At 44.5% G+C, this 13,406-nt stretch overlaps 1 protein-coding gene across 1 annotated transcript in view; it reads right to left on the bottom strand.

Annotated features, from left to right (window-relative positions):
* Window positions 1-2,124: 2,124 nt before the first annotated feature.
* The window catches only part of LOC130380541 (AP2-associated protein kinase 1-like), a 29,451-nt gene continuing 18,169 nt past the window's right edge, over window positions 2,125-13,406 (bottom strand). The window contains 9 exon segments of the mRNA XM_056587780.1: window positions 2,125-2,550; window positions 2,605-3,158; window positions 9,638-9,745; window positions 10,298-10,507; window positions 10,705-10,815; window positions 10,984-11,082; window positions 12,120-12,194; window positions 12,298-12,515; window positions 12,792-12,937. Of these exon segments, the coding sequence (XP_056443755.1) occupies window positions 2,125-2,550; window positions 2,605-3,158; window positions 9,638-9,745; window positions 10,298-10,507; window positions 10,705-10,815; window positions 10,984-11,082; window positions 12,120-12,194; window positions 12,298-12,515; window positions 12,792-12,937 (1,947 nt within the window).

The following is a 13,406-nucleotide window of genomic DNA, read 5'->3' as shown; positions in this document are numbered from 1 at the left end:
TCCTTACGTTTTTATATTGGCCATTTAAAGTGTTATATGCACGTGAAAATCCTACACAAAATCTATTTCCAAATCTTTCCGCTCCTTCCTTTGCAATTGTTGAGTCGTCATAAAATAATATTGCCTCATTATTATTTTTAAACGATTGAATCCTAAGATTCATAGCCATTTGATATTTCCCCCATTTTCTTTTCTTAGCTTCTGTTTTAGCTGTTGAAGGAGATACATCAAGGCAGACAATCCTGTGGGAAGTGAGCTCATCCGTTGTGCACGTGAAGCGTGCACATGAAGCTTGCACACTTCACGTGCACAGGACTAGAAGGCAGAATGCAGGGAATAGGACCAGCCGTCACCTGGGAGCACAATATAACCTGACAACCTAATGACATTACCCCAAATCCTTTGTTTTATACACGCCTTCTCCATTGCCAAGTAGCTTAGGACAAGAAAATAGGGTTTTGTTTTGTCCCTTTTTTATTGGAAACTAAGACTTATGAACTGCTTTTCTATTTTATAAGCTGTGCAAACAATGGCATTCCTTACCTTTATAAAGAGTGACTCCTTTGAAATCACTCTAAACCACAAACCACAGTTCTTAGATGTGCTCATATCCATTACACATATGTAAAGATAGTGGTCAGGAGAGAGGAGAGTTGTGTCCAAGCCATTTTCATTTGTTTAATCTTCTTCAATGCCTTAGAAGGCTGGCTTCTGCATGTCATCACCTATTCTCCACTGAATAAGTCAAATTAAAAACCGTAAACTATTTTGGATATAAAATTAGTTTAATGACATATGCATATACAAAAATAACATAATAATAACGTAAACGTGACGCATTATAGAAAGTGTAAAAAACATATGTTGACCTTGGAAATAAAACTAACTTCCTTATCTCCCTTATCCAGTTTGTGGAATTCTGTTTTTTATCCCATCTATATATATGGTGTAAATGGTATAACAGAGTTTCGCAACTTCAAATCTAGAACTACATCGACATAGATATAGTTCTATATCATTGATCGATAAATAGATTGATTTTGCTAGATTATGAGGAACATATTAAGTATAATCAATCGTTATACTTTTAAATGAGAATGGGTCACATGGTAGCTGAATGATATATGAATAATAACAATAATTATAAAGAGAGATAGTACCATTAGTCTTTCAATACATTATTTCATAATAATTCATTAAGATATACTGTCAATTTACTTTGGCTCTATGTGGCTTCCCTTAGTTTTAAGTCATTTAGGGAAACAAGAAAAAAGAACTATAGGTCATGATTCTACAGACAGAATCAGAAACGTGTCTTGCGTGTCTGCTTGCTTTTGTTCTAGGTCAACAAGTGATGGCCAGGGAGGCAGAGCATTCGCTATAGTCCTTAAACAACACAGCTAACCCCTCAGAGGTACCTGAAGACGGTGTTAGCCACTAAACCAAAATCATATTTTTTGTTTGGTTCTTATTTTTGGAGAGATGAAAGTACTTGGTGCTAAGACACTCATCTTGTATAAAGTCCTTCCTTTACAGTGCTAACACACACTTCTTGTATAAAAGTCCTTCCTTTACAGTGCTAACACACTCTTAATCTTGTATAAAAGTCCTTCCTGTATAGTGCTAACAAACTCTTCATCTTGTATAAGAGTCCTTCCTGAATAATGCTAACACTCTTCATCTTGTATAAAAGTCCTCCCTGTATAACGCTAACACACTCTTTATCTCGGACTGAAGTCCTTCCTATAGTGCTAACACACCCTTCATCTTCTTCGGAGAGGTTGGGGACCTGGGAGGATCTGGTCTTAGAGGGGGATCCTGGGAGGATCTGGTCTTAGAGGGGGATCCTGGGAGGATCTGGTCTTAGAGGGGGATCCTGGGAGGATCTGGTCTTAGAGGGGGATCCTGGGAGGATCTGGTCTTAGAGGGGGATCCTGGGAGGATCTGGTCTTAGAGGGGGATCCTGGGAGGATCTGGTCTTAGAGGGGGATCCTGGGAGGAGCTGGTCTTAGAGGGGGATCCTGGGAGGAGCTGGTCTTAGAGGGGGATCCTGGGAGGAGCTGGTCTTAGAGGGGGATCCTGGGAGGAGCTGGTCTTAGAGGGGGATCCTGGGAGGATCTGGTCTTAGATGGGGGTCCAGAAGGAGCTGGTCTTAGATCGGGGTCCAGGGGGAACAAGTCTGAGAGGGGGGGTCCACAAGGATCTGGTCTGAGAGGGGGGTCCATGAGGAACAGATCTGAGAAGGCGGTCCACAAAGATCTGGTCTGAGAGAGGGGGGTCCAGCAGGTGCTGGTCTGAGATGGTGGTCCTGGAGGACCTGGTCTGAGATGGTGGTCCTGGAGGATCTGGTCTGAGGTTGGGGTCCTGGGAGGATCTGGTCTGAGGTTGGGGTCCTGGAGGATCTGGTCTGAGGTTGGGGTCCTGGAGGATCTGGTCTGAGGTTGGGGTCCTGGGAGGATCTGATCTGAGGTTGGGGTCCTGGAGGATCTGGTCTGAGGTTGGGGTCCTGGGAGGATCTGGTCTGAGGTTGGGGTCCTGGGAGGACCTGGTCTGAGAGGGACGGGGGGATCATGGGCCTATCAGCCAGGCATAAAGCGGCCCAACCGCCACTGAACCGACGGCCGCCTGCTGGCCCACGCTGGACACCACGCGGTGCGCCGCTATTGGCTGCTGGAACACGGGCGGGGCCATGTAGCGCAGGTAAGGGGGCGGAGCCTCGGTGAGACACCGGGGGGCACTGACGAGTGATTGGACGTCGGGGACACTCGGCGGGGGTGCGGGCAGCACGGGGCTGGGGGTTTGGCGCTGCAGTTGTTTAACAGCGGGACCCCCCTCTGCACGGTCCTGCTTTAGACCCCAGGGGGCCAGTGGGAACCTGTCAGGAAGGGGGTCCGGGGACCTGACACTGGGTGGGGGGCGGCGGATGTGAGAGATGTCGGGGCAGAGCGGGCCGTTCGGTCGCCACGGCGATTGTCGGCGGGGAGATTGAAACAGAAGAGGGGTGGCTTTATCTGGTATGTGATGGGAGTGTTTCTCTTCTTCTGCGCGTGATGTGGCAGGCGGCAGGCTGCGCTCAGGCGCGGGGGTCAGACCAAGCTCCACTACAGCCTGCATGGAGCCGCTGGGGGCTGGCAGAGGAGCCGGCGCCCTCTGCTGGCCTGTGGGAGACGAGACAGACGTCAAGCAGAGTTGTATGGTCAAAGTCTTCTTACGACTTCTTACCGTTCTTTTTTTAATTGTATTCTGCATGGATTGACTATGATTAGTTATGATTCCATTTCATGTATTCTGCATGCTACTTGTCTTTAAACCTAATTGTTGCTTTTAGTCTGAGGATTGTGGGTTGTTTAATCGGAGGATTATCAAACGTTTGGGAACTCAATTCATTCAGATTCATATAGTATTACACTATTCTAAATAGGATTTCTATACAACTGAATAAATTGATATTATGTGAAAGCCCAGTTCTTCCCTTTTCATTATGAAGAGATCAGTCTTCATGATACAAAAAACTGCTAAATCAGAACTCAACATGTGTATTTTATTGGCCATCCTTTTATTACTCTTTTAGTTAGTTTCACAAAAATAGAATTAGGGGTACACGGTTACAAACACTACATTTACAACAACTCAGAAGAAGTCTTCACCAACAGCTTCCAGAAGGAACAACTCGGGAACATAATAACCTTATTTCACAATCTGATGAGAGGGCATCATGACCTAATGTGATGATGAGAGGGCATCATGACCTAATGTGATGAAGAGAGGGCATCATGACCTAATGTGATGATGAGAGGGCATCATGACCTAATGTGTTGAAGAGAGGGCATCATGACCTAATGTGATGAAGAGAGGGCATCATGACCTAATGTGATGATGAGAGGGCATCATGACCTAATGTGATGAAGAGAGGGCATCATGACCTAATGTGTTGATGAGAGGGCATCATGACCTAATGTGATGATGAGAGGGCATCATGACCTAATGTGATGATGAGAGGGCATCATGACCTAATGTGATGATGAGAGGGCATCATGACCTAATGTGATGATGAGAGGGCATCATGACCTAATGTGATGAAGAGAGGCCATCATGACCTAATGTGATGAAGAGAGGGCATCATGACCTAATGTGATGATGAGAGGGCATCATGACCTAATGTGATGATGAGAGGGCATCATGACCTAATGTGATGATGAGAGGGCATCATGACCTAATGTGATGATGAGAGGGCATCATGACCTAATGTGATGAAGAGAGGGCATCATGACCTAATGTGATGATGAGAGGGCATCATGACCTAATGTGATGATGAGAGGGCATCATGACCTAATGTGATGATGAGAGGGCATCATGACCTAATGTGTGATTTGAGGGGGGGTTCATAATGGTTCATCAGTGACAAATCATTTATAAATAGGTCCGAAGAATTATAAGAGAAGCTTGGTTTTCCTTTGAGAGAATGATTACGGCAACTTTAACCTGAATTATGGGAATTTCGAAAATTCTGCCATTTGTTTGGTTGAATTTGAATGAATTAGATTAATAACAATAGTTCCACAAGAGGTAAAAATAAGTACCTACCATACCTTTGAGTAAATAAACTTGTCTCTAGCCATTTATTAATATTTTTAGAACCGTTTTATTCAATTGAGGACAGATATTAACAGCAAATGTTAGTTGGACTTGATGATAAATATTCTTGCTATTTTGATGTAGGTCACTAACCAAATGAAAGATGTCCTATGAATTCATTTATTTCATCATTACAGGAAACATTGCTGAGGAACCACAAGCTTCTTATGACACATTGTCTGGCCAGAGTGCAACGCTGTCTTTGATCTCAGCACAACGTCTAAATGACATTGCAGAGACATAAACAGGCCACTCGTCTAAAGCGGTATATTCGTTCATTAAAGCAAATAAAATGAATAACTTTTCGGATAGAAAGTAATCACATGAAAACCCAATCCAATTTTTTAAATGAACATTTAATATACCTCACAAAAAAAGAATGACGCATAAAGTAGGAAAACATCCATGAAGGTCTGGGTACAGGTAGTGACGGGAGGAGCAACATTTCGGTTTGAAGTTTGGTGGTAAAACACAAATATTGAACATTCACTCCATTCATCGATCTATCATTTCATTCATGGCTTCACTCGATTTATTGCAGATGGAACAAATGCAGAAAAAGAAAGAAAAAAGAAAAGAAATCCTATTCTTTACTCTCATTGGATGTTAATTGGTTGCCAATGTAGGGCTGGGTCCTTCAAGGACGTGTTTAGCTACTGTTGATACATGATACTATATGTGACGTCACAAAGAGCTTCAATACATGCTTCCAAAGAATTTTGAGCATTGTCTCTATGGGACATCACATACCTACTGCCCTTATACTAGACTTTATACAGTATAGTCTGTATGTGAAATCACATATAGAGCCTTGATATATATTCTATACAGAGTACAGTCTGTATATGACATTACACATAGAGCTTTAATACGTACAACCAGACGTTATATGGAGTATAGTCCATAGGTGACGTCACATATAGAGCTTCAATACGTACTGCCATAGACGCCATACAAAGTTTAGTCTGCAACAGAGCGTACACACCAAGGTATAGACAGAGCCACTCCATGTGCAACCCTCAGATTAAAGAGTAATTCCTACCTGAGAAAGAATTTAGGGTGTGTGTGTGTTTGTGTGTGTGTTGTTGGGGTTGGGTAGGGGGGACGGGATGTGCTTTCAAGAAATTAATTATAATTACAGCATATGTAGTGGCTACCGTACACGTTAAACATCTGTCAACAACTCACTCATACAAAAGCAAGCTCGCAAACACACACACACACACACACACACACACACACACGTACCATAACAATATTACACCAACACACGTTAACAGGATATCCCACACCAACGCCAGGCTTTATGAACTCTTGTGTGGACACTAAAAACACAAAATATTCAGCTAGTATTCGAAGGTCTCGGGGAATGGCTTTTCAAATAGAATTTACGGTAGATGAAATAGATGGAAGATCAAATGAAAGGAGCGAACAGGCAGGCCTTTTTCCATCGTATTGATCAGAAATATAATCCCTCATCAGTTATCATATCAACACAACATGGAGTGAGCTTTATATACAGAATGAAAGGACGGTTATAGTGTCAGCCTTGTGTTGGTCAACAAAACATGGTGTGAGCTTGATATGGGGTAACTTGTTGGGGTAACTTTAAGAATAACAGGGTAAGCCATGTGTTGGTTAACCCATCATGAAGTGAGCTTGATATACAGTACAGAATGGAAGGAGGGGTAACTTAAAGAATAACAGGGTCAGCTTTGTTTTGGTTAACCAAAATTAAATTGAAATTGATATACAGAATGGAAGGAGGTGTAACTTAAAGAATAACAGGGTCCGCTATGTTTTGGTTAACCCAAAATAAATTTAACTTGATATACAGAATGGAAGGAGGTGTAACTTAAAAACTAGCAGGGTCAGCTGTGTCCGTTTGTGTGTGGATTCAGACCAGGGCTCAGGAAATTATTTCCACTACACAGTTCCACAAGGAGGAATGACATATATATTTATATATAGTGATCTGTTTTTCAATATTATTGAATTATAATTATGTAAGAAATCATATTTTCTTTCATTATAGACTAATATTTATTTCATACATTCATTCTCTAACACTCTAATCGTATTGACATTTATTAACAGTAAACTATGAATATATATATATAGATATATATATATATATATATTTTACCCCACAAGTAAAGTTTTATGACACCCAGTGTGGACGATGACTTGATATATAACATAGGAATGGACCAATCACATGGCCCCATACCGATTGCAAATACATATTTACATAATGCAGACGTAAACCAATGACAGGAATGTTGCACAACGATGAATGGTTTTGGAGTAGATAAAAACTAAGTCAGAAAAATACTTGTAACAATAAAAATAAACAACTACACTCTTCCATTAGTGTTGAGGATTCAGGACCAGATTCTCTCTTTACGCACAACAGAGACACTTTGAAATCCTTCTATTAGAATGTTACTTGTTTGTATTATTTTTTTTCATCTGCGTTTCATGCAATTCCTACCAATACAGCACATTGCTATACAAACAATGAACAGTGTTTGTAATTTTGTTTCAAACTTACAGGTCACCGAGCAAAATAAATCGTATGAGGCAACACGAACAAATACCATATTGTAAACTGTAAGCTGCAGAATAAATTCTATTTATCTATGAGATACAGGATACAGATGTAAAGTTAGATATTCTATTGATCTATGAGATGTGAAGTTAAATATTCTATTGAAATCTTAAGCCTCAAGCGAATACGAAGGCTTGCCCAGGGGGGTCTCACATCACCTAGCCCAGAGCCTCATAACTGCGTCCAACTGTGTTGGTGTAAACGGATAGGAACATGATCTGTTTTGGAAAGCTACAGTCGCCATTTCTCAATGTTGAAATAGTAGACATGAAATGTCTGTCAATGACTTTCAAAATAGAAGCACTGTTCCCCTCAGAAGCGGTTGGCGGATATCAACAAACTACATTTTTTGATATAGACTTTTCCTCATCTAATTAGATATTTACAATCTCAACTTTGGCCGCAAGTTTTGGATAATCAACATATGGTATGAGTCAGCCAATGGCGATGTGGTCCGACTTCAACTGCCTCTCAAGAGACATCAAGTCTGTGGTAAAATCAGCCCATGTAAACAAATAGTTAGCAAATGGTAGTTTCCCTTCTGGGAAATAATTAACGTTAGTTTTTTGTTTGCTGCGCTCAATGTTAAAGTAACTAACATACCTTTTCCCTTCAGATGTGCAAATCACTCAAGGATAAACAAACCGAACAAGGACAATCATAAACATGATATCTAACTATACCTAATATCCTATAATAGATAGATACATTTATATAATAGGTAAATAGATTCATCGTCTATCGTTCAACTCGGAGAGAAACAATGCAATGCCACAGAAAAACAAAAAAAAACAAGATTGCATCGTTTCGGTTCACTTCCAAGAAAAACGGTTTGTCTTCGCGTTTCCGTTCATCTTCACTTTCCGTTTATCGTCACGTTGTTTGGTGCGCAGGCCACTCTTTCTCTCTTTGTTTTCTTTTTTGCATTTCACAAGACGTTACTAACTAGAGACGGAAGCGAACAAGGAGCTCAAAATGGCCGCCAGGGCGACCAGAGACGGACGATCTCTGATTCACGTACCAGGGGGTGCAACACGGGGTGCAATGGTGACCGATGTCATAGTAGCAGAAGAAGAAGAGGAAGAAGAAGAAGCATGGGGAGGAGGAGGAGTTAGAAGCACTAAAGAAGAAAGATCACTTTGACTGCGAGGGGTATCATTATTATTCATATTATTATTATTAATGATGGGATAGACAGCCAGGGGGGGTGGAGACGTTATTTCTGTAGTTGTTATTAGAGCTATGGAGAGGATGGAGGGAGGATGGGGGTGGTGGGGGTGGTGGGGGGAGAACTTGGTCCACTGGTGGAAGGTCCTGGTCTGGTCTACATATGGGGGGGGACATATTGGTCTACATGCTGGGGGGGGGGGGGGGGGGGGGGTGTCTTGGTCTGCATGATAGGTGGGTGCCTTGGGCCAGACCTGGGGGTTGGACCAAACATTGACGGGGTCTTGGTCTACAGCTGGGGGTTGGTCCACATGCATGTTGGGGAAGTCTGGGTCTACATGCTGGGGGGTTGTACAGGTTGGGGGGAGGGTACAGGTTGGGGGGGTCTTGGTCTATTGGCGGGGGGTAGTTTACAGGTTAGGGCGGTCTTGGTCTACGGATGGGGGGTGGTTTACATGTTGGGGGGGTCGTGGTCTATGGATAGGGGTGGGTCTACATGTTGGGGGGGGTCTACATGTTGGGGGGGTCGTGGTCTAAGGTTGGGGGGGGGGTCATGGTCTATGGGTGGGTGGGGGGGTCTACATGTTGGGGGGGTCGTGGTCTAAGGTTGGGTGGGGGGGGTCGTGGTCTACAGGTCGATCAGCTGGTCCACCAGCATCATGGGGCGGGTCATGCCGGCCAGGCTGGTCTCCGAGCCGCCGCTGTTACTACGGGAATGTCCTTCGGAAACTGTCCCGCAGCACGGGAGGACGGACACGGGCGGGGGGGGAGAGAGAGAGAGACAGTGAGGAGGAAGAGAGAGAGAGAGAGGGGCAGAGAGGAAGAGGAGAGAGGGTAAGAGGTGGGAGGAGGGGGAGAGAAGGGAGGAGGGGGAGAGAAAGGAGGAGGGGAGCCAAAAAAGCATAAGTCACAAGAGGCCAAGAAAAAAGTTAAGTGTAACACCGTTCCTTATATACGTTACATAGTAACAGCATTCATGAGGTATCCATGCATTGAAGTATACTTAATAATATATAATACCCATCTCGTCACTGAAAACCATAATTACTTACATTCCTTACATAGCTGGGACACGTCATTGATGATTAAACAATGTGCTTGCATTGACCTTGACTGACCTGTGATCCCTCAGGGTCAAGGTCAGGGTCAAGGTCAGAGTCTTCCAGATGGCGTGTGTGTGAGAATGCGGGGGGGGGGGGGGGGGGGGGGGGTGTTCTTCCTTACCTTGTGAGTTCTTCCTTCCGGTGACGGGGATGGGGTCAAACTCATCCTCCATGACCCCCACCTCTGCGGCGGTCCCCTGGGTGTCAAAGTCTGACAGCAGTAGACAGTCTAAAGGAGACATGTTTAAAACGGTTTCATCAGGGCAGGTGTTCAATCTCTCCAATTCACACGGTCATTTTGAAACATATATCCTACAAGTTTTCCATATTTTGAAGAGCCACATATTTTTGACCATATGCAGTATAGCAGAGGTTGATCCAGCACTTTTCAACAACATGACTTTTTGCACTACGGTTATTATGAATCATCTTAGTATATGTGGAATGTCCTTTCAATGCTTGCACACTCAAGTCATGTTTTTACTTGCATGGGATCACAGTTCCAGTCTCAAAGGAAGAGACTGGAACACTGACCTTGGAGGAGGTGGGTGACACACCAAGGACTAATTAGCATTAGCATTCGGTTAGCATTAGCATAAGGTTAGCATTAGCATAAGGTTTTAGTTTAGTTTACTTTACATACAAGCGTAAGTTAAAATCACACAAAGAAAAAGAAAAGTCGTCATCTTAATTTATGCATTGACATTTCTTATCAATAAGCATGGGCATCAAGCATTAGCATTAGTTTAGCATTAGCATTAGGCGTCTCTCCACCAGCTACCTGCATGAGGCTGCATGGTCACCCCCGTCAGGAGGCTGAACTCGTCGAGCGCGGAGGCCGCGGCGGAGGTGGGGGCGGAGGAGAGGGAGGAGTAGCCACTGGTCCTTCCCCCTCCTCCCGCTGCTCCTCCTGTAGGGTCAGAGGAGGTGGAGGAGGAGGCGCCGGAGGTCAGGGAACAGCCCAGCAGGGAGTCGTCTGCTGCCGACGTTTCTGCTGGACAGAGAGGTTTGGGTGGGGTTAGGTGTGGGTGGGGGTCAGGTTTGGGTGGGGGTCAGGTTTGGGTGGGGTCAGGTTTGGTGGGTTCATGTTTGGTGGAGTTCAGGTTTGGGTGGGGGTCAGGTTTGATTACAGTCTGGGACAAATCTGATCAATGGAACCCAATCTGTTTTTAGCAAATGGGGGTTTACCTCTGGCAGAGTCCTGCGAAGAACCACCGAAGGGATCGGCCAATGAGAGTAGATCAGGAAGTAGGAGGGAGGATGTATCTGGAGACTTGAGTCCTTCGATCAGCTTCTCTGCTGGAGGGCAAAGAGAACAATATGAAGGACACAACATGGACACAAAATAGAGGAGGACACAACATGGAGGAGGGCACTTAAGAGTTTGAAAACCACCCTTATGTTGCTTTACTCATCCTTAAATCGACCACAGGAGCGCATAATGCTCCACTTAGTAGATATTCTTACCCGGTGTGTCTGACAGTTGTAGACCGTTGAAGGGGTCGGGGAGGGACAACAGCGAGGCCACAGAATCCCCACAGAGAAGACCGGCAGACGCTCTCTCACCTAGGGGGTACAACAATGCGTCAAGATTCACTGTTCAAAGTAGTTTACTAAATAATTGACAATACAAGAGAAAGTATCAAACACATCTGCAATCCAGATCCACACATTATGTTCATCTATAAAACTGATGAGTACTATTTTTTACTAACTATCATTATTGAATAAGTAACAACTGATCAAAGCCAGAAATAACAGAGGACAAAACAGGGGGGGGGGGGGGGGGAAGAGAGAGAGAGAGAGAGAGAAAGAGAAAGAGAAAGAGAAAGAGGAAAGAGAAAGAGAAAGAGAGAGAGAGAGAGAGAGAGAGAGAGAGAGAGACTAAGGGGATAAGAGGAGGAATCTGAACCAGGCCAGCGATTACAACAGTTGCTTTCTTTCATCGAGGGCTCTGTTCATTTCTAGGTTTCAATCTAGAGTGGGAAGTAAGACGCGCCGTCTATATCCAATAGATTCTGTGTTTAAAGCATGTGACGTTAACATAACATGACGTTTTTTTTACGTTCAGACGAGGAAGCTGACATGGGTTTTACGATGGGTTTAGGACAGCAGAAATGTGTCCTGTGTCCAATTCAATTCATGAGCAGTGTTGAAAATATGCAGTGCTGACAGGGCACCGCTGATACACTCTGATAATGAATGAGGCCGGCTGGCCCTTCCCAGGCATCTGGTTCTAATCTGGAGGAGACCCTGAGACGGAAAAATGGCTCGGCATGGAAAACTGTTTGATGTGTTGCTGTTCTCAACAGCCAACAAAGGCTTCAACTGAAGAGCAACACATTGGCTTAGCTATGAATAAATCAACATCCACATAAGATGCAGTTTAAAGGTCCCCTATTATTTGTTATTGTTGATGAGCCATTAGAACACTTTAGGAGTGTTGATAAGTAAACCATCCCCTGGTAAGCTGGTATTGATCTGTCCATTATACACCTGTGTGAACACTCACTCCACTTGTGATAATTATTAGTTACTGGAATGGCTTTAAACAGAAGGCCTCTTGGGAGTGTAAAGGTGAACGGAACAGTGTAGTAGCTCACCTTCCCCGATAGGCGAAGACTGCAGACCAGGAATCAGTTCATCAAGGGTCACCAGGTTACTTTCCGAGGGTACATCTGCAACCCCAAACAAAATCGTCATTTCACCTACCATTCGCCACAGAGAAAAATAACCCAAGAAACCTAAATCACACAAGCAAGTGTGAGGGTGCCCACTGACCTGTGGGCATTACGTCGTCCGTGCTGATCAGGAGGCCGACGGCCTGCCCAGAGAAGCTGTCGTGGTCGTCGAAGGGGTTCCATTGGGGCTGCGAGGGGGTGGAGCTGGCCGAGCCATGGGAGGGGGGAGACCGTCTGTCGCCTAGGCCGGGCTGGACCCCGTCCTGCACCACACTGGACTGGGCCGTGCCTTCCACCAGGCCAGATGGACCCGCTGGTCTGAGGGGACACACATTCACATCATGTATTTCAAGGCCCACTTGATCCAAGGGTCTCGCTTAATGTAAACCGTAAGCCGATGATGGGATTGATGGTTGATATGGTTTCTATGGTTACATGTTGCATTGCAGAGTCAAGGGTTATAGGTAGCACGAGATGATGGCTCAAGAACAGCCCATCCGTGTAGGAATTATATGTCGGAACATTGATGAGCCTCTCTGATTGGCCAGTGAATGCATCAGTCAGAGGTGAGGGTGATGAGGGGGTAGTGTTTACTGGCTCGGCACAGCTTCTCCCAGAGTATCCTGTTGTTGTTGTTGTTGTTGTTGTTGTTGTTGTTGTTGAGAATAGTCGTTCACTGGAACCGCAGCCAAAGCTGGTTCCTCCAGGACCAAATTTAAGGAAGAAGGCGGAGTCACAACCTGTTATGAAAAAACACACGGGTAACGTTCCACTTTTAAAAAGAGGTGCAATGCATGCTGGGAAAAGAATACACCAAATCACTGAATGAACGAACAATGAATAAATACATCCAAACAGAAATTAAATGGAAATAAAAAATAATATGCAGACAAAAATGGTGATTGAAAATAACTTTTATTGTTTGTTTAGGTGATGACATGACAAAACCACAGAGGCAGGAACGATGGACAATGTGGTCTTCCCGAGACGGACGGATGGAAAAATAACCAAGGGACGGATGCAAAACCAACAGAAAGATGAGTATGGCTGTGGGATGTGGACATGGCTGGGTGTATCCGGTATGCAGGGGGTTTGGTGCTAGGGTCAGGGAACAAAACGGTTACCCTCTTCTCCGTTTCAGCCTTTTGGGAGCCGGGCTCTGGGGCTCCAGCCGGGACAGAGCTCGGAACAGGAGCCGAGACCGGAGCC

This window comes from Gadus chalcogrammus, chromosome 4 (genome assembly GCF_026213295.1).
Source record: "Gadus chalcogrammus isolate NIFS_2021 chromosome 4, NIFS_Gcha_1.0, whole genome shotgun sequence".
Taxonomy (NCBI): domain Eukaryota; kingdom Metazoa; phylum Chordata; class Actinopteri; order Gadiformes; family Gadidae; genus Gadus; species Gadus chalcogrammus.
Note: the sequence above shows the minus strand (reverse complement) of the source record. Positions and strands in the feature narration are given on the sequence as shown.